This window comes from Vanellus vanellus, assembly GCF_965231255.1.
Source record: "Vanellus vanellus genome assembly, chromosome: 5".
Classification (NCBI taxonomy): Eukaryota; Metazoa; Chordata; class Aves; order Charadriiformes; family Charadriidae; genus Vanellus; species Vanellus vanellus.
The window spans coordinates 12,778,642-12,806,637 of record NC_138910.1 but is presented as its reverse complement, the minus strand read 5'-3'; the positions used below and the strand labels follow the sequence as shown (position 1 = coordinate 12,806,637).

At 39.7% G+C, this 27,996-nt stretch overlaps 2 protein-coding genes across 5 annotated transcripts in view; both read right to left on the bottom strand.

Moving 5' to 3' along the window:
* Nucleotides 1–1,450: 1,450 nt before the first annotated feature.
* Nucleotides 1,451–22,497, bottom strand: HACD2 (3-hydroxyacyl-CoA dehydratase 2). Of its 3 annotated transcripts, XM_082484090.1 has the most exons (7): nt 22,328–22,497; nt 16,369–16,486; nt 15,987–16,005; nt 11,434–11,522; nt 5,306–5,427; nt 4,459–4,637; nt 1,451–2,141 (listed from the first exon to the last, which is right to left on the bottom strand). In XM_082484090.1, exons 1-7 carry the CDS (start codon nt 22,456–22,458, stop codon nt 2,059–2,061), a joined length of 741 nt encoding a protein of 246 aa, XP_082340216.1. In that variant the 5' UTR covers nt 22,459–22,497; the 3' UTR covers nt 1,451–2,058. The 3 variants fall into 3 exon arrangements, with proteins under 3 accessions (XP_082340216.1, XP_082340214.1, XP_082340215.1); XM_082484088.1 differs by lacking the exon at nt 15,987–16,005 and having other exon boundaries at nt 11,434–11,557; nt 16,319–16,486; nt 22,328–22,480; XM_082484089.1 differs by lacking the exon at nt 15,987–16,005 and having other exon boundaries at nt 11,434–11,553; nt 16,363–16,486; nt 22,328–22,480.
* A 2,651-nt stretch (nt 22,498–25,148) lies between these two features.
* The window catches only part of MYLK (myosin light chain kinase), a gene marked incomplete at its 5' end in the record, with an annotated part of 160,661 nt that continues 157,813 nt past the window's right edge, over nt 25,149–27,996 (bottom strand). For both annotated transcript variants that reach the window (XM_082483392.1, XM_082483393.1), the window contains one exon: nt 25,149–27,290. In XM_082483392.1, the coding sequence (XP_082339518.1) occupies nt 27,043–27,290 (248 nt within the window). In that variant the 3' untranslated portion in view covers nt 25,149–27,042. The remainder of the gene's footprint in view (nt 27,291–27,996) is intronic.

Below are 27,996 nucleotides of genomic sequence, written 5' to 3'. Positions count from 1 at the left end.
ACACTTTTGAACAATGAGTTCAGTAAAATGCAGTATTTCTGAGGTCACTGCAACAAAGCACCACATAACCTAATGGAGAAATTAATTGGAATTGTTGCATCTTTGAACACAAAACCACTTTGAGGTTGTAGCGTTTTTGATTACAGCCAATAACTGTCTCCAGAAGGTTTAAAATAGAAGCAAAGATCATTATTGTCTCTTACCCTCTCCCTGCTTACAAAGTCCTGTTTGTGTTGAACAGGAAAGATATGTGTTACTGAGCACTAAGAAAATTGTCAGACTTTTTGATGGAGCCAAATTAAATTAATAAGAATGCAAAGTGGATTTTTTTTTAAATATAGCTCTACAAACATAAACCAGAATAATTGTAAATCCAGCTCTCCCCACGTGCTAGAACAGAGAGCCTGTGCCCTTAGTAGTTACTGGCTATGTTTAGGGAGAGCTGCAACGCCTCAAGCACAAGCAACTGGGACAAAGATATGGGCCACGTCCAGGGGGAGGTGCTGGCAGGCACAGCACAAGACTAGTATTGCAGGTACCATGGTAGTGGTCAAACCTTATTTATGCACTAAATCACGTTACAAGAGGCAAGGCAGAGAAGCCCTTGTGTTCTGTCAAGTGGCTCTGACTGGGTGAAGACAGGACTATTCAACTATCAATTCCTAACAGAGCAAAGACCATAAAGTACATTTTGTTTTGCCTTTGCTTGGATATCTGTTCATTTCTCTGCTCTCTTATCCCTTCCATTCCTCCCCCTTTGCCCCATCAGTTTGTTCATATCTTGGGGCACTGCTCAGACAGAATTAGCGCATTCTGCCTCAACACAAGGTTTTCTCAGTTCTTTCCTATTCTGTTTTACCTTCCCAAGGGAATGCTTAGCCTGAGAACCCAGAGAAAGCACCTCAGAAAATTGAACTTTCAATGGTTTTCTGCTCTTTCAAAAGAGCAGATGAGGGAAGGCTTGTCCAATCTGCAAAAGCAGCATGTAACACATGAGATAACCTGCTTTCAAAGAAGGAGCTTATGACTTTGCAATATTTCAAAAGCTGAGTGCCCGGAACTGCCTGCTTGGATGTGCTAGAGTGATATGCGTTAGTCACTTGAGAAAAGTTAAGTTGAGGAACAAGGCCCTCAAATGATTCCACAGTAGACCAAATAGTCCTTGACAATGAAAGACAAGTACCACTGAGATAGTGGACAGTGATTAGAGATGATAATTTAAAGTAAAAAAGGAAGAACTGCACCTGTTTCTGGGTGACCTGCCTCCTTATATTGTTTAGATTCATTACTGATATCACTAGAAATATTACAGTTAGTATTATTTTTTTAATATTTAAAAAAGTATCTAGAGATGCAGTACTTAGAGGGGTTTCAATGTTTCAGATAAGCATTATAGCCTCTGAATTAACATTAACATTTGAGTAAATCAGCTTAAACAAGATCTTCAGAGAACACGATCTGGTCAGACACCCTACTGTTAAATTCCTAAAGAACCACATTCCCCTCATTTCCCATAAATGGTTTCCCGTTCTTGTCCCCATCACCTTTTAAATGCACAACCTACCTTTCTAAATTCAAACACTCTGCCCGGATTACATTGTCCACTGGAGTCTCAAAATTCTAAAGTATTCCAGAGCCTATTCTTTGCTTTCATAGCAATACATACAGTTTCTGGCATGCAGTCAAGCACTTAAAAAAAAAAAAGAGGTATCAGTAATATAATCCCAATTCAAGCATTTAATGGGTACAACTTCATCACTCATACTGCAACCTTCAGGCATTTAGTAATAAATGAAAACCATTTAGCACATCGTTTAAGGAAAAGGCTAACTGCCAAGCCATACAAAGTTTAAAAGTTTTCTGAAGCACTGCAAGCTGAAAATTATTTCTATGTTTTATATTGTGAAATTTCAGTGAATTCAGATTTATTGGGTATTCTTGCTAAATTATTGGTCTTCTACCTCTGACTTATTTTATCCTGGTATATTCTTTATAAATGTGCTGGGTATTGAAAATCTGCAGCATTTTGATGTTTGAAAAGTTCTGAAAAAGTTGGAATTACTCTGACTTCTTGTGTTCTTCAGTGTGAGAGAGTACCTTTCGCCTCTGATGTAGCATATGAAAATACAGCTGAGGAAAGACTGAAGAGAAAACAGACTTAGGTAAGTAAAGTATAAAGTGAGGCTTACATGTCAATGTAAGATGCACGGTCACATGCTCAAGGTCACCAATTGCCTATTACAAGAAAACATGCCTATCCACTTTCCACTCAAGTCATCTATTGCCTTTTATTCTTTAAGGAAAATAAGTTATATTTTCCTTAGGCTTCAGGTACTATTTATTTTTTTGCTAAAGCAATCACATTTCTAATTAAGTGCAAAATGTACAAGCAGGATGACAAGTTTCCTGAACTGCACACACACGGTAGAAAGAAAATACATTGCAGGGAGGAAAAAGTCCTTCTGAAAGAATGAAATTTCCAGATTTGTTTAATTTCTATAATTCTAGTGTCACTTTTTCAGGATCTAAGGAACTTTATATAAACTGGTGCCTCTTTCATCTCTTCTCTCTTTATCCTCCATGCAAAGCTTTTTCTCCTCCTATTTCTAAGACAACATTACACAGTATGCTTGCAAAACAACAAAGTAGGGGATGAAAAACAAACACAAACAGCAAAAGCTAAAATTGTCATGAGACACTAAACCTTCGTGAACCATATGAAAATTAAACAAGGTCAGCATCAGCCTAAATTATATGAATTACACGTGCAAAGCATTTGTCATAAACATAGGCCAAAGTCTATTTAATTTGCATACTAAATATTTTTTTCAGGTCAACATTTTTTCTTTTGGCTTTCTTTACTCTGTATTTCATTTCTTGATTGTTTCCCCCCTATCATGATTCGCTCCACCAGTGTCAGGGAATGAATACAGCTGTCCAGAGACATAACAGAATACAGAGCTACGTGGTTTCTCCATTAGAAGTCTTAAGTAATCCATTATGTGCAAAGAATTTAATGACATCTTTTCTAGCAAGATGCCAATTTTGGCAGACAAGTAGTAAATTAGATATTTAAAGTGAGCTAAATGGTAAGATGCAATTACCAAGAACGTAAAAACTCAATTTTGAACAACAGTATTCAAAGCTTGCTTTCCTTGTGATATTAACATTCCCAAAATTTTCAAGATCTTCAGTGGGTTCAGAAGGCATAACTCCTGCATAAGTAGCTTTTATGAATGAACAACCAAACTGCAATCAACGAGTGCAATGAACATTGCTTTTCTTGTATCTCAGGAATACCGCAGAAATACCTTCATGTGAAAAGGCACCTAAGACTGCTTGAGTCCCAAGCAGTTGGTTCTCAGTGTTAATGTACCAATTCACAATAGTTAAAAAATAATAAAAAAATAAAAAGAAAATGGCATTCAAGTTACGCATCCAGCAAATGATAATAGATCACAAAAATACCTCATTTCAGCAATTTTAATGGAGAAAGTGGGCTAAAATTGTTACGTGGGTTCTCTCTCATATGGCCTGTCAACTGTGATCTAGGTACTGCACAAGAAGTAATTAATACTCGTGGTTATTTGACTAAAACAAAGATATTATTCTGGCTGCTTGACTTGGTAACATCACCATTTTTTTATAAGCGGGACAAAGAGAAACATGCATGAAAAGTGGTTTTTTTTTTTTTTTTTGTTTGTTTGATTTTTTTTTTTTAAGAACAGCGGGAAAAACTTAAGCACCTTGATGTCAGAATTACAAGATGGTTCACAGGAGTGTAAGTGCTTGTTATAGAAACAGCAACACTACTGAAATTTAAATCTTTGAATATGGTTTATCATTCTGCACAAACAACAAGGTTCATATAAAGACAGCTGCAGAGAAAGCCAACAGCAGCAACATCATCACTACATTATTCTGCATGTTAGACTTTATTTGCACATTTAAATTTGCTAAGGGCTTCCGTGTTCCTATTCCCCATTTCAAAGCAGCAAAACAAAACCTTCATTCCATCTATAGAAACGTCAACCAGAGATTACGTCAATTCAAGTTAATTCAACAGAAATGGTTCCCTACACACTAATGCAAAAGCAATGTTCTTATTCCTGATAAAGAACTAAATTTTAAGAGGCTGTTTTGAACTTTGTTCTCCTGAAAGTCTGTAAGTCGGGGGAAAAAAATAATAATGAATATGTCAATGTTTGCCAAGGAGTACCACCATTATTTAATATTCGAAGTGTTAGAGAAAGAACATGTATTACTGTTTTGCAGGTGTTGGTAAAAAGCAATCCCTGCAGTTTTAGCTCTGAAATTTTTCCTTCGATAATTTTCAAAATTTTGCAAAATTAGTGAGTTATATGTATGTTAATCCCACAATTATTAGCTTTTCCTGTCACAACTTTTAATATTAAAAAAAAAACCAACAATAAAACAAACTAGCAAACTCATACTTACTTGGAATGTAAGAGATCATAACCAGGATCAGGAATGTATAGTAGTCAAAAGAAAAATTGTACTTGTTAGGTAAACTAATGGAATACAAGCCAGACTGCCTGACGAAGGGCAATGCAGCATATATTGTGAGTAACTCGCCTGAGACTCCCATTGGATACAATACTATAAACAAAGTGTACCTAAAACAAAACATTTATGGAAAGGATTAAAAGTTATGACAAACTCTGATGAGGTATTTGTTAAATGCTACTATGGATATTCAAATTTTAAATCCTCAACTCAGTATTCATTTACCTTAGCTCTTATTTGATTAGAGCACAGCAAAGTGTGAACATTATTGCAACGCAAGTATTCAAATCAGCAATCGGTTTGAATTATTTAAGGATTAGATTCTCAAAGGTAAAAACTATCTAAAAAATATTCTCCCCCACCTCCCACACACTTTGATTTCTGAACTCTTTGGTAGAGGTCATTATATTACATAAATGGGGTCAAACACAGTTGATATTAATCAATGAGCTTACAGATTGTTTTCAACCCTCAGATTCAAGGGTTACTGTTAAATGTCAGTTTACTTACAGTTACCCCTTACTGTTAAATGTCAGTTTCTGATAAACACAATCACTTTGTAAATGGAACTGAGTCCTGACAAACTATTCTTTCAGCTTACAATGTTATAGATCTTTTTAACCCAGAAATCTGCTGGAAAGAAGCTATGAAGTCACATTCACAAACAGACCAATTACCTCAAGGTAGAATCTAATTTTTTGTACTGCAACTATTTTATAAGATAAATATCCCTGTCAAATCAGTGCTTTAAGGCTATGATTCCTATTATGCCACCTACCTGGCCCATTTGATGAGATAGGGGAGATGGTTTAACAAGCTAAACGTGTAAAAAGAATAACGGATTATCTCAGTGATTGTCCAGGCCACCACAAACAACAGGACGCTATCTTCAGTTTGTACCTGTAAGAAAGAAAAAAAGCTCAATATGAATTCAAGCATTACTAATTAATCAACAGGTTCAAGAAAACCTCAAAGAAATCAAATTCCCACGGGTTGCTTTACTGCATCATTTTAGAGAACAGACTCCAAGAATGAGCTTAAAAGCAACATTAGTAACAACAATAAAAAAAACCCTTCTTATCATGCTCCTTATTTTTCTAGTGTCTTAAGAACAGCTCTGCTTGGTGATCACATAATTTAAGATTGCCCATTCTACGCAAGGTAAAGTAGTATAAGATATCCCTGAAATGATGAGAACAAATAGCTCTTCCCATTCCTATACAATACCAGCTTCTATTTCGGTCCTATGATTGCTTCTTAGTGCAGCAAGGACGCTAACACATTCGTCTAACACTTGATACCTGGTTCAGATTTTATATTCTGATCCTAGTCCGTGCTAATTCTGAGTAGAAACACTGTTTTCCTCTCTCTACAGATGAGAAACTGGGTCCTAATTTTGATGAGCAGCAAAATAGCTAACACCAAGGCGTGGGCTGGAGGAGAGAACAAACAGAAGCTCAGATTGTCTCACCTCGGATAAGGTTCACAGCTACTCGCTTCACTGTTCCTTGCTCCTTTTTCTGCTTATTGTAATCCAGCATAGTCCCTCTAATGTTACACTCAAGGCATTATTATGTTTCACTGCTTTACAGCTGTTAGAGCTTTTGTTTCAGACGCACGTGACTGAACCAGCTTTTATTCCCTTTATACTTTGAAGATTAATCTTCAAAAGCATGTATTTTAAAATGAATTGTTAGATTTATTAGATTGGGGAGTATAATTATGAGGTTTAAGTTTCAGATGGAATAACACTGATGAAGTATATGGGGTCACATACCTGCACTACAAACTCTTGAGAGCGCAAACTTGATTTTTATGCAGCCCTCCCACTCCTTCCCTCCCCTTCAACAGATTTCTCAGCTATATGAGTACCTTGAGCCCAAATTCAGTGGACCGTGGGAACAAAAAGAGCTCAACCACAGGGGCATGCATTTTCTTTTTTCCTCCAGCTCTTGAAAAAAGGGAAAAGGAAGTCAGTAGGTAGGGGTAGTACACTCTATTCATCTTGGGCAAAGTACATGTAAAATGAAAAAAGGAAAAAGAAAATACATGGGCAATCGGAAACCTTTTAATAGGAGGGGACTGATCATATATTCGTGTGTAAAAAACACTCATATGGATTACCCATAAAAAACTTTCTGTTACAGACTACAAAACCCAGAAAGATTTATATAGAAATCTTGGGATATCCTGGAATGTAGAGCTGCTGTTAATCTATATTCTGCTGTGTATAGCATTTCAAGTCACTTTCATTTCGTTTTGCAGCAAATGCACCTTGTCCTTTTTCCACATGAAACTGATAATTTGCTTACATATTAATCTTCCTTACATCAGCACAAAAGAACAAAATCCAAAACTTATTTCAAGATTTTTCAGAGAAACAACCGAATCTATTTTTACAGGATCCAAATCTTGTTTTGGGTCGGCTTTATAAGCAAGACTTAGTTCTCAACCTGGAAAAGTTAACAGCACTTCACAGATTATGCTGTTCCCAAGAAGCAACATGCTTCACAAGCACTCTAGAGCTGCATCTTCTGGTCAAATCAGGAGTAACAGCTTAGAGAGTGCACCTAAACCTATGCATCACAGACTCCAACCTGTACTTTGAAACCCCACTTCTTTCCCTAACTATGGAAGCCAGTAAAACCAACAAACAAAAATTATAGCTTGAAGTAGCAGCCAAGAACACAAGCAAGGACAAGAGACTGTGAAACTAACAGTGAATGATATATGTAGAAGTAGAAAATCTGCCAGTTACAATCCAGTTCTATCACAGGACTTCTGTAACACTGCCTTCTCAGGTCTAACTTTCCCATCTACTTTAATATTAGAACTGTGTTTAGAAGTTATTAAAACAGTTCACACCATTATAACACACACACATAGAACCCTGTTAAGGTCACTTAAAAAAATCACTGATTGTGCCTTTATAGCTTGTGTCCCTGTTTAAGGAAGAAAGAATACTAGAAATTGGTGGTAGTTTTCATACAAAAGTAACCTATACAGTTTTCAAATAGTTCCATTCTGTGCAGTAAGGAACAGGAGACTACTGCACTTTTTGTCATCATATTTTAACTACATGCCACAGCTCATCATTAAAAAGTATGTTTCTTACACACTAACAGATCTGTCAGAAGTCTGTCACTATTAGAACATCTCTTTGAGGACTGACAATTTTTCAGTATTTCAAATACAGATGCCCAAGATGCACATTATCAAACCCCTGGGAACTGATTTACAAAACAGTCTCTCCAGAGTCTTATTCATTTAGGCACTGCCAATGCTGCATTTGTATCATTCCTCTTCCAAGTTGAGGATAAGGAGGATAGTACAGCCAATAAAAAGTAGACACTTAATAAACCACTAAGTCCAACGCTGCCCTCAGAACTCAATTTCTCTTCCTCTACTTTTTCATGCCAGGTGTTAGACAAAGTCAAAGCACATTTTACACTTCACTTACAACTTATTTGTCCGACTGCCTTAATAAAGGTCAGTCATACCACAGGCATAATTTTTTAGCACATTTCAAATGAATTTATCATCAAGGAGGGTCCTGAATATATTTTAACTTATCTTCAATACTATGAATAGCAAACAATGTTTTTTAAAATGTAAGAGAATCCACACCCTTAAGGTGCAAAGATGAGAACTGGGAATTGCCAAAATAAAACCTGAAAGGTTTTTACTGTTCCTTATGTGTGAAAAGACAAATTCAATAGATTTGTCCACGTTAAGACTAACAGTTTGACAAATTATTTGCAGAAAATTTCAGCTAAACACAGAATTAAGCAATCCAGTGCAGAAGAGTAAAACCAGCAGCACTATGCAACTGTAATGATGAAACAGTACATCTCCCTCCAGAGTGCTGGTTCCTCATACACCAACGAAAAAAAAAAAAAAGGCCAGCTTCACAGTAGGCACAAAGGGCCTGACAGACATTTGTGTTATACAGTATTACTCATATTTTACATAGATGTAAAGCAGTGATGAATCAGGCTCTTCAACTGCACTCACCCATTTAGAGTTTCTGAACTTTGCAGCATGGACTTCTTTTACTACAACTTAGTGTTAAATATCATAAATTAAGATGTTCTTCCCTCTTTAAGTATGCTTTACTGCTGACTGAAGATGTCAAGTCACAACTGCAGATACTGGAGTCTTAATTACCAGCTCAATATGCTGTACATGTCATCTTCACACCACCCCTTTTGACTGTCTCTTTTAGAAAGGTTCCTCTAAATATACACTATACTTATCTGCAACTTATCTGTAACTGCACCCAATTGGATAAGCATTAAATCACTGCTGACACCATTTTTTAATTACCCATCAGAACTGGGTGCAGAATTATCTATCAGAATAGAACTCTGCAAAGGGCTGCCATGATGTTACCAGATGATCTCATTGTTCACACAAATTCAGAAAGACAACTTCCAACTGAAGGGCACCTTCTGTTCTCTTATGCCTACTTTCTTCTAGCCCTTCACACCAGTCTGCTCATTTTCTTCCCTCCTTTGTAGGAGAAACAGTAAAATTCACCAAACTGATTCTTTTCCCATGTAATGACAAAACAATTACAAGTACCATATTACATGCCAGGCCCTCCTCCACTAAGCTAACAGCTACTCATATGGTGGAGGTAAGGGGAATCTCATTGCTACCCAAAGAAGTGTGCAATGCTTTAACATTTGCCATGCTTTAACATTATAAATACTTTCATATTGAATTTAACAACACATCAGCACTAAATTCAACAAAAAGCACAAACATGTTAGTGGCAAGAAGCATGCTTCAAATCACATCACATATCTAGAAGTGTATTCTGACAGAAAGAAGGGATGCAATACAAATGTTTCTTCTTTTAACTGTATTATATATGAAAGCAGTCTGGAAAAGCAAGATACTGAACAAGTCTCACTCAAAAAGTTAAAGAGTAAAACTGTGTTTTATTTTACAAGAACCTCATCATGCAACTGCATAGCTTACAAGTTCCATAAAGCTGTGTGAGAATTTAATCCTGGACTTCACCATGGAGCTCACTTGTGCAGACAGCCCTTTAGAAAAAGTAGAACACTCATGACACTTTCAATACATCTCCCCAGGTGAGACTGCATGCTCTCTGCTTGGGGGGAAGGGGAGGGGTCAGAATATAGCCTCTTCATTTGATTTATTTGCTCTAAGTCACAAGTAAAAAACTCATCGTGGGTTTTCTCATCCTTACCATTCTTATGCCCACTTTCTAAGACATTAAAAATAAGTAACACGTAATAGAATCTCTTGCAAGACTTCAACCAAAAGACCACACAAACGCGGGGAAAAAACTGCGTGTAATATTGTTGAAAGAATCCTTGTTAAAAATTGAATGTTAGGCTGAACTTGTTGCTCACATTTTTTTCCCATTTTGCTGGTTTTCTCAGGTGAGAAAAGTTGGCGTAAGTGGGCATAAGTTTCAAAAAACCTAACCCAGAATCATTTTACAGACTTCCTTTTGATGTCTAACAGACAACACATGGAATAATTCTAATCTATGCAATCCAACCTTTAACATTTGGGTTACCTCAAAACCAGGAGGCAATTCATAAAAACAGATTATCACTGTTCTTTATGAAGCACCAGGTACCCTAACATTATACAGGTAACAAGGAAAAATACAGGTATATTTCTTTAAAGATATTTTACACATGTTATCTAAAATCTAATGTCTTGGGATTACAGTTTTTTTTTTTTTTGTTCAAAATCTAGTATTTATCTCCAGTGAATTAAGAAACTAGAGTACATTTATTTGCGCCAAAAGTGAAATCCATACAGAAGGTAAGTATTTACAAGATTTTGAGCTTACTGAGAAAAATAACATTCCTCCACTTCAAACAGCATGAAACTAAGGCTCCACATGAACAAGCATCATAATATCAGAAAGGGCTGTTAATTACTAGGAACACTACAGTGACTTATGTTACTCTACATGTGGATGGATGCTCTGATTACAGGTTTGGAATAAGGAAGAAAAAGCAGCTGCCCTGAAGATTTGGTAATGAGACAAGCTCCTTGACACATGCTCCATGTCAAGTCACAGAAGATCTTATGCATATAATAACATTAGATAACCACCACTTTTTTCAGGCAGCCATGCTGACACTGGCATCAAGACTAACTTCTTTCTTTAACAAGAAGCAAGTTGGCTAAAGTAACAACACAGATGTGGCATATCTGGGCTACTGCAAGGTATTCAGATGATGTGAAAGAATCAGTCAGCATGATCTATATCAATTAAAGCATGTTTAGATTTTAAAATAACTGTCAGGAATAATTTTCAAATAAAATTGCTTCCAAAAGATTCTGCATAGATTTGCATAAAGTACAGCAATATTTGGTGTGGTAAGTAATGAGAAAAAACACGCAGGCCCCCAAACCCACCTGCGCTTGAATGTAAGAAAAATGAATGAAGGACAGAGGGAAGATTATCCTGGAAACCGATAACGGAGAACATCCAGGCATTGCCGTGCACAAACAATTGCTGGGCAGCTTCCACACACCATGGTAAAAGAATGCAAATTTTATATGAAAGAGGGGGCAGTGAGAAGATTTTGCTATTAACTATGGAATAGCGAGATCAATACTAGAATGCTGTCCCAAATTCTGGGTTCCATATTACACACTGGAACATCTTTAACTTTCAGTAAGGACTTCAAAATCTATTCAGGAGCTAGATATCTTTCAGTCTATTTGACTGTCAAGAAAAGGTGACATCAGGTTTATTTTTATTTCTTTTAATCCACAAAAATTCACATAAACAATTTCATGTTGCGATACAAACAGAAGTCATTTTAAGGAAAATAAGACAGCAATCAACATTTGCTTTTCACCATGGGTCATTAGATTTTACATATATTTTGTAACTTAACTTACCTCTTTTACACTATGTGTTACTGCCCATGTCAGGAAAACCCTTGACATCACTTGGAAAGCAGTCAGAACAACAGAAGAGGGAACAATGCCTGGAAGATATTTTGCAATTAGTAAATAGTCCTGACTATGAGTGGGAGGTGGGGGTGGGGAAATAAAACACAGTTAAGCCAAAGTCCAGTTATTTGAAATTTCTGGAAGAAAAGCATTTTTTTTTTATTTGAGAGTATAAATTCTGTCCTGTGGTGTGTTTATACAGCCTAATACAATGCAATCCCCTGACAAGACTTTGTGCATCAAAATGCAAATAAAAGCAATTGGTCTCATTGCAATCATAGCACATTCCTTAATACACAGAACAGCTGAATAAGATGAGATAACCTCAATCAAATAGCTTTTGGGACAGTCTTTCAAATGAATCCTGTTTGATTAAACTATCCAAGATAGACTTCATTGCTGTGATTTAAAAAGTAAAACCAATAAAGATGTTTTGCACATTATATCCCAAAAATCAGCAAGCAAAAGGTAGAAGAAGAAACTTTGAAGAAACACTGACCTAGCCCATATTCTGATAGATACAAAGTTTATAATCCCTCCCTGGGAACACAACTTTTTAAAAACAAAACAAAACCAAACCAAACCCCAAGGAATAGCTGATGTGTTGGTAGGTACAGAGACATTTTTAAGATTTTCTCAAGGAAGCAGATTTCACTGGTTCTTCTAAGGAAGTTCCGAGGTGCTGATTAAACTGCCACGAGAAGGATCCTACACAGTCAGGTCTGACAGAGCAGGAATAGTTTAACACTGCAAGATTACACAAAATTTCTAAACTTAACAACACAAAGTTTTATTTTCTTCCAACAGCATGATGAAGACAAATGGAAGAGCAGTTGCAGCTCCTAATACACTGTAAAAAGTGCTTCTAAAACGAATGCAAATCACAGCAAGCAACGCAACAGCCTCAGAAAGATGTAAAGACCAAATTGGAAAGTGAAAAGGAAGAAAGAATAAGAAAAGCCAAAAGCAAATTTCATTAGAATTATTTTCAGTCACAAAACTGAAGTGTACTGAAGTATGCTTTCAGAGTAAAAGAAGGGAAAAAATCCTACAAATACAGTTCTCTTCAGTTTTATCTCATATTGTTCATAACCTAATTTCTCTTGAAAAACCTCAGGACAGAATTTCTGTTACGCAGACAACACAAAAGGGGGTGCTATAAAATCCCACAGTCTGTACTTATTAAAGGCTCACTCCTACAATATAGAGTAACTTTTCTTTTATACAATTTAGATCATCCTTTCCTAAACAAGATACACTAATGTTCTTGCAAAGGAATTTATAAGTAACCCAAAAAGACTGTGTAGGAACCATCCAAGTTTCTCTCACAAGTAAGGCAAACAAGTTTTTTCACTCCAGCCAAGACAATGCCAATCTATGCCAAAAACAGGAGATCAAAATAAGCGACTCACCACCTACAATTTATGTAAACTTTACTTGCCTCTAATTATTTACTCATTGCACTGAAAAGGTACCTGACAGACAATTTTAAACTTGGTATTTTTAAAAACATCTGTCACCACTCATCCAGCACTACATGTGCTAGAGCAGTGCTTGACAGAGGGCTCAGGTCCAGAACCAAGCGGCAAGTAAGGCATGCCTAGACCTCTTCCAGATCCTGGACTAGGCCCCCCACCTCTAGCAGGAAATCCTCCGACTCCCAAGTGCTTCCCCTCTCCCAGGGAACTCCTGACGGAGAACAGGCTGTATGCATAGCTTACAGGTGGAGCCCTTAGATCCCTCCTAACTGACCAGGCTAAAGCAAAGTCAACCAGTGCCGACTCTGGCTTACCAAAGGGTTACTGGTAAGCATCGCTACCATATGAAGGCTGGTACAGTAGTGATTCTGTAGGCTGGGCCTGTGCCCAGCAAAGCCTTGCTTTTCTCCTCTGTTCCCTTCACGAACTCCCTGTACTACTATTTCTTCTTCATTTTGGTGGCCCCTATCACCTCTTTCCATATCAAGTTCATCCAGGCAGAAGCTCTTCCATGCTATTAATGCCACTCATACACTTGCATTCTGTCTGCTACATAAGTCAAGGAATTGTTCACTTTCTGTTTGCCTGTCCTTCAGTCTCTCCTCTTGGTCTCTGGGTTACATATTACCTCCTCTCATCATGTAGAGCTCTCCTTCCTCATTTTTTAAATCTTTGCCACATGCCAAACTTCTGTTCCCCTATCAATCTTCGTATTTTGAAGAACTTGCCTCACAGATGCTAACATTTCAGATTCTGCTGAAAAGATGTGGAGAGAAAAGTTATGCTGATACACACAGCCATCTGTCACAGATAAGCTCCTCTATTGACAGAGAATTACAGCTCTGGTTATAGCAATTAGTTTAGCAGGGGCAAAGGAACCTGCAAATTTCCTGTTTCTCCCTCCATAAAAAACTTTTACCAGAGTCAGTAGGACTGCAGCAGACAGCGGCGGTGTAACCATGTAACCAGCTGTGCAAAACCCACTCATTTTATTTAGCTGACAAATGTTTCCATTAACAGAAAAAAAAAATAATCCATGAGCAGTTATAATAAGTGGGTTTTTTGGAAAAAACTTTGTTAAGGAAAGCAAAAAGATAGAGTTATAATGGTATAAAATGTTGCACTGTTCCACTAATGGCACTCTTCACTAATATTAAATTGTGTGACTGAGGATAACATGGGCTAAATCGATCCGCATCTCAAATCATCTGAGCCAGGATTATTAGCTTTGCACACAGACAGGCTGTTAAAGTCATCTTGTTTGCTGTTCTATACCAGCCTGAAAGGTGAGACCCAGGACTCTCTCATGCTATTCACTGATTTGTGTGGACATATACACTAAAGTGCAAGGAAAAGATAATCCAATTCATTTTTTTTACACTCTCTCTTAGATTTAGTACCAGTAAACATTAGCATCTGCACACAAGTTTAGCTTAAGAAAACTGTAAAGCATTATAGCTTTAGGATGGTAAAATAGCATTTTATTTGCAAGTTTTTTTGCCCATTGTTCTAAGATTTAACTTGTCCTTCTTGCCACTTGTTAAATAAGACTTCAGAAATTTCACACTTTATTATTAATTTTTGACAAATGTTTTAAAAGTATGGTTTATTCTGGTACAAAACATTAACTGAGATTTAGTAAAATAAAACAGTATTGGAAGGAATACCTTGGCAGCACAGGCAACTATATGATATGTATAGTTTATTCTGAGAAGCCTTTACATTAATATGAGTATATGATCATTCATTTCTTGGGATGATCTGTGATGTCTACATGTTGTCCTTTATGAAATAACATTTTCAGAGTAACAATTATTCAGGAAGGGCAGAACTACTTTATTAAACACAGAATTAGACTGCCCTCTGCTGACATATTTATGTATTTCATTTAATTTTTCCAGCTATGTTTGGTTATTCAGGAAAAAAAAAAAAATCTTTTTCACAGGAATTCAATATGAACTTACTTGTACCATAGTGATACACCCTCCAGTATGTAGATGGCTTGTACGATATGTCAACAATAGCAGGTTTGCAGCTGCAGCTTTAGGAACGTTAATGCCATCTTTCTCTTTAAATGGCAAACATTCAGATAGGAGTGCAAACACTTATATTTTAAGTCACAAGACCACAAAGAGACAGTCTTATTTATGTCCAGGTAGGTGAAGACTGGATTGTTTAGAAAAATCAGAGTTAAGCAAAGGTATGCAGACAGGCACTGCTCCCTTCTATAGCAAACTGGCTTTGATCTTGCAGAGATTGTGAAACATCATCTATTCTATGAACAAAACATTCAAAAGCTGAGGCCAAACTGTTCACTGCTCATGACGACTAACAAACCAGACAAGATGCAATCCTGTTACTCAGACATGAGGCTTTTCAGGTTGACTGAACCATGACACTGCTGCTGACCCCATGCCACTTATACACAACTGAGTTCCTGCTACCAGCCTAACAAACAAGCCCCATAGTACAGGCTAACAAGAATTGTTAAGTCAAGTCTTAAATAATTCTTATTCTCCTAAGCAGTTCCATTAAAGCACAGCCGAGTCTGCGAGAAAGAATGGTTACCCCTTCCTAATTTTACAACGTGTATCTATGGTCTATGGATGTGGGCAAAGTTCTAGTGCTTGAAATGTTATTTTAATTGGATTTTAAATTACTTCCAGCTGGAAATATTTCTTTTGGAGGAAAGACAGCTTAGTACAGATTATAGGATATAGAGATGGAGAGTAATGATCTACTATAAAACATTTATGAACTGCTCTAATAGTTGTAGAATTGGAAGGAATTAGATAAAAATAGAATGTCAAGTAATTGAAAACCTGTTACATTATTTTCCTTTTTGTGATTTAACTTGTCAAATTATTTAGTAAAAAATTGGAATGTACTTCAAGCAAAAATTAGTGAGTTATGCAAGAATTAAATCTGGCAATTCATGGACCATGACATCTTCCATGTTAATATATTGCTAACACTGCAGTCTTCTATAAAAATAATAAAACTGAAAATTTGCAAGCTTACCAAATGCACAGTGCAGGATCTAGAACAAAAAGAAAAATTCAAATCACTAACATTTCAAATGAAACAATTCAGAAACACATTTAGTTCTATCACAAGAGCTTAAGATTCAATATTTGTATTTCAAAGATTAAGCTTAATATTTAGCTCTGCTGCCCAAGCTAAATAGCAGACAGCTCCCTCACCGCTTGCTGAAAGGGAAGATTCAAACACTTGTGTGAGGCATATTTCTTACATTTATGTTCAAATCATTCTATAAATGCTAAATTCTATAAACGAAGAAACGGGTACCTAGAAAGCACTGTTCAACAAAGGCTGCCTTATTTCTCCTAAACAAAACACTCGTGCGAACATTAGTAATTCTAGGGAAGAAGACTACACCTACCTCAAGCAAAGCTCCAGTTTGGAAGAATTTCAGGGGCTTTTCTATTGAATAGTAAAGGCTATGGTAGCTACCTTTAGCCAGGTATGCTCGAACTAGACCAACTGCAATAACAAGCCATCTGAAAGAGAGAAAAAAGTCTAAGATAAGGAGACATTAAGCAGAGCATACATACAAAGAAATCCTTAATCCCTCTTCCAATATCTGAGAAAGCAACAGATATATAACTGTCCTGAGAAATACTTTTCGCCTACGCTCTGCAACACTGAAAACATTAAATATTTGGATTCTCTGCAAATTTATCAATGTTAAACATTATGCCTTTTTTAAACATATTTCAGCATGAACACGATACCAATATCGTTAAAATCTAAGTTTAATTTTCAGTGAGTTGTATTTAATTTACTTATGGAAGGCATTGACGACATTTTAAATAAGACTGGCATCACATTTTGTTTAGTTTAAGCAGAAAACCATTTACCGCTCATCAAAGATGTCTCACCATACTGTAACTTAAAGCAGCATGACATAAACAATTAAGATTCAGAAGGCTTTCATTTTAATGGCGATGGTCACGCCTGTTCCAGTTTTCCCTTTTAAGCAACAAATGTATCTATAGAAGTAGTGCCTATATAACTGCAACTATGCTGTAAACAATGTGACCCCTTAATCCTGCTGATTTTCCCTTAGGTAATTTAGGAAGCAACCCTGAAAGTTTTTACTCCAGTCCTGGCGGAAGCAGTAATATCTTTCACTACCACAGCTGTCCAGAGTTGGTGCTCGCCCACAACCTCAGAAATTCTTCAGTGGAGTCTCGGACAAGCCACAAAACAAAGGTGGGTACACCCTGGTCAAACACTTTTTCATTTGAAATTAGCATCTACAGTTAACTTTAGTTTCCATTTGCTGGTGGCAAACGGAGGGGGTGGGGGGTGGGGTGGTTGGTTGGTTGGTCGGTCAACAAAACGTGGGAATCCTTACCAGCAGCTCCCAAACTTTTCACTGACAGGCTCATCCTGGCTGTCTTGCCCTCAGCTACTCCTAACGCCACCCTACTTTGCCTCCACCTCCCTCCAAACCCAGAAGTACTGTTACAAAGCCTGTGCTAACAGTCACCAAGTGCTCCGCTAACAATGGCGCACCTCAGTGGAAGTGTGCGTAGACACAGAAAGTCCCCTAACTACGCAATAGCTTTTTACCCTTCAAAAAGAAATCTGCATCTGTGGTTTTGTAGCAGGGAAAATGAAGAAATTCCCTTAATTTACAGCATGTCCAATGCATACAAGTACCACATTAGCTTAGGTATTATGAAGTATATACAAATATTGTCCCAAATGCAACAGTTGTTTGAAATACACTGTAAAGTTTGTATTTTTCAATAATAAGTCACTCTGGCATACAAGTTTGTATTCGTAACAACAGTTGTTAGTACAACAACAAAAAAAGCTATTTCATTTCTGCCTGGACTTCCGAGAAGACGAGCATCAAAGAAAAGTAGTAGGAACAGGGAAGAAAAATGGAGAATGAGAAACAAGCCCTCCCTTTTTCAGTAGTGACAAGTTAAAGCTGTCTTGTGAAACTAAAAGACAAACATTTGCCAAGTAACTGCTGTTTACAAAGAAAGAATCAGACTAACGTGGTATTTGGACTACAACATAGAATAAACCAGTAAGCGCGACAGTATTAATGACTCTCTCTTGCGACACTGACTGTTTCTTTCAGAGCAGTAAACCAGCACAGATTGATGCTGCCCTGTTCATATCTGTCAAGTTTCTCGATTTTTCCTCATCTTCTACGTTTGTTGAGAAACTTTGCCAAATTGAGCAATTGCTCAGGTTGCACAAGATCTTGGTTGTGCCTGGAAACTGTTCTCACCTTAACTGAACAACTGGTGAAGTACGGGGCTCCCAGAGGAGCTCCAGCCCCTTGGGTCATCTCCACCCTCCCCATCAGATCACTGACTCCAGAAAGACCGTACTTTCCATTCCCAAAGACCACAACTCTCTTTCAATAATAAAATTACTGCCCTTCAAAAAACATTTCATACATATCAAAGTATTCATCTGTACAAAATTAAAAGCTGTGCCTACTTTGTGTTGAAGATTTTAGTACCTCTGTCCTGCTTCTATGATTCTTAAATAGTTCTTCACCCTCTATGACTACAAAAAATGGAGCAGGATCAGGTGAAAGCAAGGAAGATCAAGCGAAAAAGAAACTTGGTGAGAGGTTTAAAAGGGCAGCAAAAGGCACCACTGTCACATGGAAGCTAAGCTGTAAGTTCATTTTTCCAGCTTTCTGTTACCTAGACACTAAAGTCTACCAGATACATCAGCTGGAATTACATTTCATTGAATTACCACTGCCATGCATGTAAACTTTAAGCTAGACTCTTACACTCTTTGATTAATCCAAATCCAAACTAAAAAAAAATAAATACTGCATACACAAAATTTGCTGAGGGTCTGCATCATTTATGCAAGAAAGTACAACAAAGCTATGCAGTGAATGAACCTGAAGAGGCAGAAGTGTACCTTGACTCTCAACAACCAGTCACTGAAGACACGGACAATGAAAATCATAACCCAGAACACTACTTAACACTGATAACATGAACCTTTGCAAGTTGAAAAGCTATTAAGATCTATCTTGTTGAGTGAAATCCTTTCAAAATTCATTGTACCACCATCAGCTACTTCTACCCAAAAGTAGTAGTCAGTTATGGCACTTGACTAAAACCAAGAAACATAACCACATTTTAAAGCATCTTATCAAACATTTATACTCAGTTAACAGCATGCCCACCTGCCCTCCCTCCCTCCCCGTCTGTCTCCCCTCATTCAGTGACTTCAGGCAACCACAGTTTTTAGGAAATAATTTTTATGCTGTATCTATGCCTCCAGAATGAGCTTCCTATGCCAGGTCAGGCATGACTACATGACTTCACGCTGTGACGGGAAAACAACAGTTTGACTGAACACAAGAGAATAAAGATGCAATGCTTTCTCCATCTTAATGCTTTGATCCATGGTAAAAAAGCAACCCTGAGCAAGTATAGCTGAGAACCAACTGCGGGACTGGGTATTCCCAGTTGTATCATGTCGATCCCTTAACAGCCAAACATGAACCAAATGGTAAGTGTATGCAGCTTCACTTAGGGATCCACAGGTATAGACTTTTTCTACTGTTTTGCTCTTGCAAAAGCTATTGTATTACTAGGAATCCATATACTACATGCACTACAGTATAAAATTAGAAACGAGATCTACTATTTTTAAAATCAATGTTTTCTTTAGCTAAGTCAAGATAAATGCAAAGTAAATACAATAATTATGCCAAGAGTTTTCAATTGTTGCTTGATCCATTTTAAATAAAGCTAATATCTAAGGCAATTATGCTTTTAAAACATTTACTCTACTACCTGAATATTGCATGAAAAAGCTGTTGTGTGCTTCAGTTTAAAAGCCACCTTTTTATAAAAAAAAAAACAACCCAAAACAAAAAAATTCCCATGTGCTTTTACAGCATCGCTTCATCATCTGGGCACTTTCAATTTTTGGGTGTGAGAAACTAAGTCTGAGCACTGATTGACACAAGGACAGTAATCAATTACTGCCACCAGCTGTGTATCAATGTTTTCATATGAAAAACTGAGCTTCTGCCAACCCACCCCTGAAAAACTACCTTATTATGAAGTCTTTTAAAAAGAAGAAAATAACTAATCAATTTTTTTTCCTCAGCTCAACATTGTACATTTCAGCAGTGTCCAGGTGAAATGTAAAATCCTCATCCATTTGAAGCCAAGTCAGAGCCCTCTGTGACCTCCCCCAAAAGAACCAGAATTTTCTAGGAGGTTTGGTATCAATCAGGAAAACAGGTAACATTATGATCAAGGTTTACCTGACAATGGAAAGCTAAATACAGATTTATGCTATTTATTTCTGAGTTTCTAATACTTGGATTTGTTTTACTTTTTTCTTCTAATGAAATAGAAATTTCATATGCTCAGGAACTAAAAAAGTTCAGGACCTTTAAAGAAACACTCCATTTATACTGCAATTTTGCTCCCAGATTTTTGAGTTCTTTTATAAACATAAGTGAATTAAATATGAGCAGCTCAATGAACAGGCAAACGCTTTTACTTCTCAGAAGAGCTCAGAGAGCTTAACTTCTTAACATTGTTCAGGGACATCTCAACAAAACCAAAGAGCCCTCCTGACTGCCTGTACTGTGTTGTATTGCTCATGTAATTAAGATTTCTGAAACAAGAGATTAATTTTTATCAAACTGGTGGGTAAATATCATTCCCCTCTGAGTGAAATACCCTGCAAATATCACATGGAGCCATAAATCTGCTTAGCACTTCCATTTCCCAGTAACATACCTATTGGGTAATGGGTATAACGAGCACCTTACAAGAACTGCGCTCTCCCCTCTCAGCCACCTTTATTCCACCTAAGTGTAACTATCATATAATATGAAATAGCACCAGCTGCCACCAGCAAAGACAAGACCCATCACATGCAATTGCCTTATTGAAATAAATCATACCTATATTAATTCTTTACTAATCTTCCTCAAAAATAGTGAGACTAGTCTGTTTGTCACACTCCTCACCTGCCAGGATTTATCTAGCGGAAAACAGGCTCATTCAGGATCCATTTTAAAGGCTCTTTCCTCCTCCCACCCAAATATCCTCAATCTTTCAAAAGATGGTTTTATTTTTATCTGTATTCCAATAAGACTCTACAGCCCCTTAAAAAAAAAAAGAAAAAAAGTCTCCTTTATATGAATGAGAGTCCCCAGTTGTCGCTATTTTTATTTCTGTGCCGAAGAACACACCCAAGCCTGCACCAACCGCGCCAGGTCTCCATTTTGCTACCCAGGGCTAGAGCGGGCCATCAGGCAGGACCAGGAGCTCACACCTCGCACGCCACAGCCTTCAACCTCACCCCAAGTACAGAGCAGCTGAAGGGCTTACTGGGAAACCTAAAGGGCAGCAGCTTTGCCTTCTTAACTACCCCTATGGATAAATTCCCTGCCTTTAGGTTCTCCTCGCTACTGGGAAGTGCTGGAGTCCACACCACAGAGGCGGTGAGGCGAGAACAGTGATCTGTGCAACCACCTGAATGAGAGAACAGTCGTGGAGTAAATTAAGGTGTCAATTCCAAACTCCAGCAGATCCCAGAGAACGCGGACCCCTGCTGCTGCACTGCCTTCGCCGGGGAGGGGGCGATGGGAGCCGACCGGCGGCAGAGAGGCCTGGCACGGGCAGGGGACAGCGCACCTGTCACCCCGCCGGGTTACCCCCACAGCACACGGCGGAGCGAGCACGCAAAGCGGCTCTGCACACAGGCGCGACAGAGCCCTCCGCAGCACGGGAAGCGGCAGGAGAGGGCTCTGCTTATGGGTTTTTAGTGTTATCGAGAGCGCGAGGCACGACCCCCGACAGCACGAGGAACAGCGGGAACGGCACCGCGCCTCCGCCCGGCGCCGGGGGAGGACGGGGACAGAGCAGGGGACGGGCACCGCCACAGAGAGACCTCATCGTTCACTTCGGCCCAGCGCCCCGCGCCGGAGCTCCTCGCTCAGCCCGGCCCCGGCCCGGCCCCGCGCCCACACGCGTGCGTACCCCCACACACGGCCGCAGCCCGTCCGAGCGGAGCCCCCCGCGCCCGCAGGCTCCCACCCGCTGCCGCTCCGCTCCCGGGGGGCGCCGCCTCCGACGGGACGGGCTCCGCCGAGCCCGCGGGCGCCCGGGGAAGAAGGGGAGAGCCCGACTCGCCCCACCAGGCGGAGAGCAGCCGGCAAGGGGAAAGATTCCCCGGTGCGAGGGACGCCGGCGGCCCCTGCGCCGGGGAGGCGGGAGGGCGCTGAGGGGCCGCGGGGCGCCCGGGGGAGCCCGGGCGCAGGCGGGCGGCGCGCCCCGGCGGGGGAGACCCCCGGCCCCCGCAGGCCTCCTTACCCCGCCGTCATGACCACATTGTAGATAACCAGGTAGGCCGTGGCCAGAGCGCCCGGACCCTTCCTCCGCCGCGGCTGTTGGCTGCTGTAGCCGTTATCCGCCCGGCTACCGCCGCTGCCAGACGCCGCCATGTTGCGGCGCTCCCGCGGCCTCCGCCCGCTCTCAGCGTACGGCGGGACGACGGGGCGGGGCCGCTCCGCCTACCCCGGCGCCGCCGCCGCCATCTTGGAGGCGGGCAGAGCGCTGTGGGCAGCCGCCGGCCCTCCCTCCTGACAGCGCCGGGAGTGGGAAGGAGCCCCTGGGTCTGCGGCGACCGAGGGGCGCTCCGGTTGAGGGCCGGGCCCTCCGCTGCCCGCGGAGGGGAGCTCGAAAACGCGGAGCGGGAGCGGAGGCAGACTGCCGGGGCGCTTCCCGTCACGGCCCGGGCGGGGCGGCCCGCGGGGAGGCCGGGCCTGGCGCTCCCCGGCCCGCGGATAAACGACCTTTTTGGTCACAGTTTAATAATAATAATAACAATAATAAAAAGCAGGTTAAAATGCCCCTCTGCGGTCTCGCTCCTGCAGGAAGAAATAGGTCTGTCATTTCCTTAGGGAAATTAATAGCGTTAGTTTTCAAGGTAAGGTTATTTCAGGAATATTTAGTAGGTTTTCATCACTTGTATGGTTTAACAAGCTGCTGAAGCCGAGCGCAGCCGCAGCTGTAACTCATTTTCTGCTGAAGTTGTATAAAACTTGGGTAGTGTTACTTTCATAGCAACACAAACTCCAGCAGCCTCTTTAGGAGAGGCAGAACTAGCACTGCTTTTCCAGAAAGTTACAGCGAAAGGACAAAAATACTCCTTTTTTTCTTTTCGCTACAGAAATTGCAATTATTCAGTGGAATTACTTCTCAGCTTCTAGGAATAATTCTCAATTTTCTTTTCATGCTGGTTATGGTGCGGTTCCTTGATGAGCGGTGCAGAGTAAGAGCATGAGCCTCCCGCCTCCCCCCTCCCCTCCCCTCCCCCCCCCTCCCCTCCCCTCCCCTCCCCCCCCAGAAAATTCACTTTCGTGTAAGTGTGTACGTGCCCTGATAAACTCATGGCGTTACACGCACATCTCTTGCAGTCAATAGGGCTCAAAATTCAAAGGTGATTTATGAGAATTTAATTTTAAAGTAACGTTTTAGTGCAATGTTCCAATAAATATTCCAAGAAATTTTAGAGAAACGGATCATTCCTTAGTCATGTATGCAACTGAAAAATTTTCTCCATTTAAATCCTGACACCTGCTACAGAGGAGGGAGATATGAAGTGCTGTGCTGACTTCCTTCTGAGCAAAGAGAAACAGCGACAGAGAATCTTTGCATACCGCACATACAATTAGCAAACATCTCTTCATTAACCAGAAATACGCACAGGTTGCTTGGGTGGTTGGACAGACCTGTAATTAAGTAAATTAAGTTTCTGGAAATCCAGAAAGCCAAATTTTCCATGTCTCTTGAGACGACTGAATTTTGTACAAAAGAAACACAAGAAGAATGAAGCCCATCTCGGGCAGTCCCAATGTCCTGCGTAACCTCTGCTGTTGAGGATTGTTTCAACCCTACCACGCCCCAAGAGGGGCTCTCTGCAAACGTTACACAAGCAAGACAAGGTTTATAGGAAGAGGTAGTAGCTTTTATTAGGCCAAGTAGGTTTGCTGGCAAAATTAGACAGGGTTTCAAGTACATAGAATATCCTTCTTCAGTGGAAAGAGAATAATCTTCTATTCTTCAAGCAAAAAAAAAGATTCAAGGTCAAATACAGGTTGGAGTCAATTGCTCAGAATTGAATTAGATTATACGTATCACATAATTTTTGAAGCAGAGGTCATTGTTTCCTGCAGACTAGAAGGGATGTTAATAGGAGGCAGCAGGGAGATGGTAAGCTAGTTATATCCTTGGGGAAAAAAGAAATAGGCGGTTTACAGACATTGAAGGACTGGTAAAGGGGGAGAGGGAAGGGAAAATCTGCGCAGGAACACCAATATTGAGCCTGTGGGTGTTGATACCCAGTACGTGTCCCTGCAGACCTTGCCGTGCCCACAGAGCAGGCCATCAGAGCCGGACCTTCTACTGCTTTGTGCATGCGCCTACCTGAACAGAAACCGGTGGTCAATGAATAAAGTTAGTTACATTCACAGGTCAGTAGAGCACATCTTGCAAAGATGACTGTTTCAAGGGCTGAAGACTTGCTCAAGACGTGTTGCTACAAGCAGGATGTTTCACAGTCTTTGCTTTCAGGATTTTCTGCGTGGTCCTGAGCGGTCTGTGGTGTCTTGGACTGCACGCTAGTAGTCGTCTGCATAAAGGCAGTGCAAGCATATTTGCTAAATATCTTAATCTTTACAGTTTGTAGGAACATAGGTATAAGTACACATCTACATCCCTGAATTTTTTATCTTGCTCTTACGTGCTTTCTGAACTATACATTTCCCCACCATAAGGGAATTCTCAACTGTAAAAGAAAACCGAAGCTGTCGTGGTGCCCCATCCATGTTTATGCTTCTGTTCACTGTGAAGGATGCGGCGAGGCTGGAGACGTGCAGCACACGCTACAACTGCTGTCAGCCCCAGGCTGTACCTGGTGGCGCTCAGGCAGAGCAGCCCCCGCACAGCACTAGCCTGCGCTGAACGGGTCAGAGCCCAGCAGCAACACAAAGATCAAGGAGGTTTCGCTGTTGCCACCTCCTCCGTTTTTGTGCCAAGTAGCTCTCAGGACAGAATAGGAGAAGACCGCTGTTACGGCTCTGCTTAGCCAACGTGAACGCAGTGACGCCTGCAACAGAGTATACAAGGAGCGTGCTTTGTGGTATTATTTATTTAGGAACTGTGAGTAACTACAGCCGTAGCATTCTCATTTTTGCAATTCTGATGGTTTAACAAACTGGGAGAACATTAGCATATTTTTATTAAGGTACAAAATACACCCCGTTGTTGCCTAAAACATTTAAAAAAAAACGTGAGAAAAGCTCTGTATGCTCTAAATCAGATTCGAAACCTTTCTGTATAAGGAATTGTGGCAATACTGTGTTTAGTATAACAAGAGGTTTTTATCAATTGAAAAGGAAGAGACATGCTGGCAATCTGAATTTAGCAACAAAGATTAAAGCAGTTAAAAACCACTGTGTCATCCACATTAGTTGAGCTTTGAATGTAGAAGAGCAAATCATATGAAACACATACACAACTAGGTAATATCAAACAACCTAAGGTTCATATTGTACACACCTGTATTAAAGTACACTGACTACTTAATGGTGAGGTTTTAAGGTAATGTTTTGTTTTAAAAGAGGTAACCTTTGAAATGCAAATGGTTGCACTTTACACACAAAAAGTGGAAAAGAAAAAGAATCACTTTTGGAATGATACATAGATATAAGACACACTGGTTTCGGATTATGCATATCACCTTGCAGCCTCTGATATTACCTCTGAACAGCAACAAAAAAAAAATTAAAAAGTGCCAATACTGTGAAAGGAAAGCAAAGTTACTAAATCTGAGTGCATTAACCATTTCTGAGAAAAAAAAACAAACCCTGGGTTTTGGATTTTTTTGTTTTGTTTTGTTTTTCTGCATTTTTAAAAAACGCAACAGCCTTACTGGTGCAGGTTCAAGACAAAAACAAGACAGTCAAGCTCATAAGGTAGAAATAGGTCCTATATAGGTTAAGATTCTTTGGAAACTGCTAAGTATAAAGGAGTTTGTAATCCAGGCTACTATCTTTTTGCCTACTCCAAAAATCTGTGGGAGTTTCCAGCTTATCATCAGTTGAGATCTGTTTTGCAGTTGCCAAATAAATGCAAGTAAAACTTTAACTAACCTGGGATTCCATTCACACACATGCACATAGAAGTCACTGATTGTGCAATAACCTGTTTCTTTTTTTTTCACAGCAGCATATATATGAATCACAAGTCACTATTAGACTGACCAGAACAATAGAAAATATTCTCAGTCTTTGTGTTTTCAGTCTTTCTTAAATAGGCAGCTGTAACTGCACTGAAGGTTCTATAAGGGAAAGGTGACAAGGTGTGATCAGCTGATTAAAGGCAGGATCAGAAGTATCTCAGGAAACCCCCTGGATGTTTAACTTTAGCCAGTATTACAACGGCACTGACAGCGCACTGAGAAAGGGCAGTAGTTTTAAGTTAGGAGTGTGAAATTCTGTTTACAACAAATGAAAAATGCACCATGCCACCATACAAATTGCAATGCTGGCTGTGTCAGACCTTCCCTTATAGAAGGTACTGCTCGGGGAGCAGCCTCTTTCTTAACGACTGGAGAGATTCACTGTGTCTGGCAAACAGTTCCTTGTAAAGTAGATCTTGGGGCGCCAACTTAGCTGCAGTTTTTGCTGAGGAAAGTAATGGCATTGAGCAATGTTTTTCATTAAGACTTTCAGAATATAACTGTAGACTTGTTTTCCATACATTTGATTTTAAAAATAGACTGGGCAACTTAGTTGATGACTTGCTTAAAGTAAATCCAATCATGCTAGCAACGTAAAATTGCCTGCTGATTTGAATTAATGCCCATACATAAAGCAAACAGGTATCAACTGATCATGCTGAAAAAAGAACCCCCCAAAGACCTACGTATCACACAAGGTGCTTTTGATAACTTGGTTTTCTGAGCCTTATAAGGAGAGTCTTTAAATATATTTTTTTCAATTTTTTTTTCTTTGAGCCTTGTTTCATTCTTCCTCCTCCTCATCTTCATCTTCTCCTTCTTTTCCCATTGTTTCCACAAGGAGTTCTGCGGTGCATGTGGCTTCCCCAAGGCTGTTAACAGCTTTGCAGGTGTATTTGGCATCATCGTCCCCACATACTTCAGAAATAGTCAAAGAACAGTTCCCTTCCTCATCGTAATCTATCTGGAAGTGGCGGGACTCCTTGACAGGCTGATCATCTTTGTACCACATTACCTCAGGGTCAGGATAGCCTGCAATAGTGGAGAGAGAACAGCAATTGCAATAAATGAGTATTAACTAATCTGTAATTACTCTAAGCTTTAATTCCAGGTATGTATATGGACATGCCAATATGTTGATATCCAAATATTTCACTGAATTCTATTTAAAGTAAATGTAGATGATTGGAGGTCTTTTTACTTCACATTTACCCGAAACAACTTTATTATGAATAGCAAAAAATTGAAGGTTGGCACTGAGGGACTCACTAGATTCCACTTTCCACTACTTCAGCAGTGACTGCAGACAGCTTTTTGTGTCTCCAGCATCAGCCAGCAAGGGACTCTTAATAGCATATTTGAGGCTTACCTTATGTTGCAGCTTTTGTGGAAACCACAGTTCCCAACACTGAGATTTAGAATTTCAAGGGTAGGGTGTTTTGGGCTACAACTACAGTTTGATATCCTCCTCAGGTTGCTTTGTTGTGGCTATTCTGAATCCTCCTCCTCCTAATCTGCTCCTTACACACCAGCCTGTCCTGTACGGTGACTGTGGCACTCCCGTTTCCTATGTGTTTGTCAGGATAAGCGAGGGAGTCTAAGAAAAGCATTTTGATTATGAATCTCAACAGGAGTTTTGGAGCCTTGTGTGAAGCAAATGGCTCTGCTATACTTGAAGCATCCAGCGCAGGGCTGTACAATGCATGCTGGAGAACAAGCCCTTATACAGTACTCTTGG

Excerpts from the sequence above, each read along its gene's own strand:
- HACD2 (XM_082484088.1), bottom strand. The coding sequence starts at position 22,458 with ATGGCGGCGTCTGGCAGCGGCGGTAGCCGGGCGGATAACGGCTACAGC. Across the intron at positions 5,428-11,433 it reads TAACACATAGTGTAAAAGAG|GTACAAACTGAAGATAGCGT; the intron begins GTAAGTTAAGTT and ends TCTTTCTTACAG. Across the intron at positions 2,142-4,458 it reads TATGATCTCTTACATTCCAA|TCTTTCCTCAGCTGTATTTT; the intron begins GTAAGTATGAGT and ends TTTTCTCTTCAG.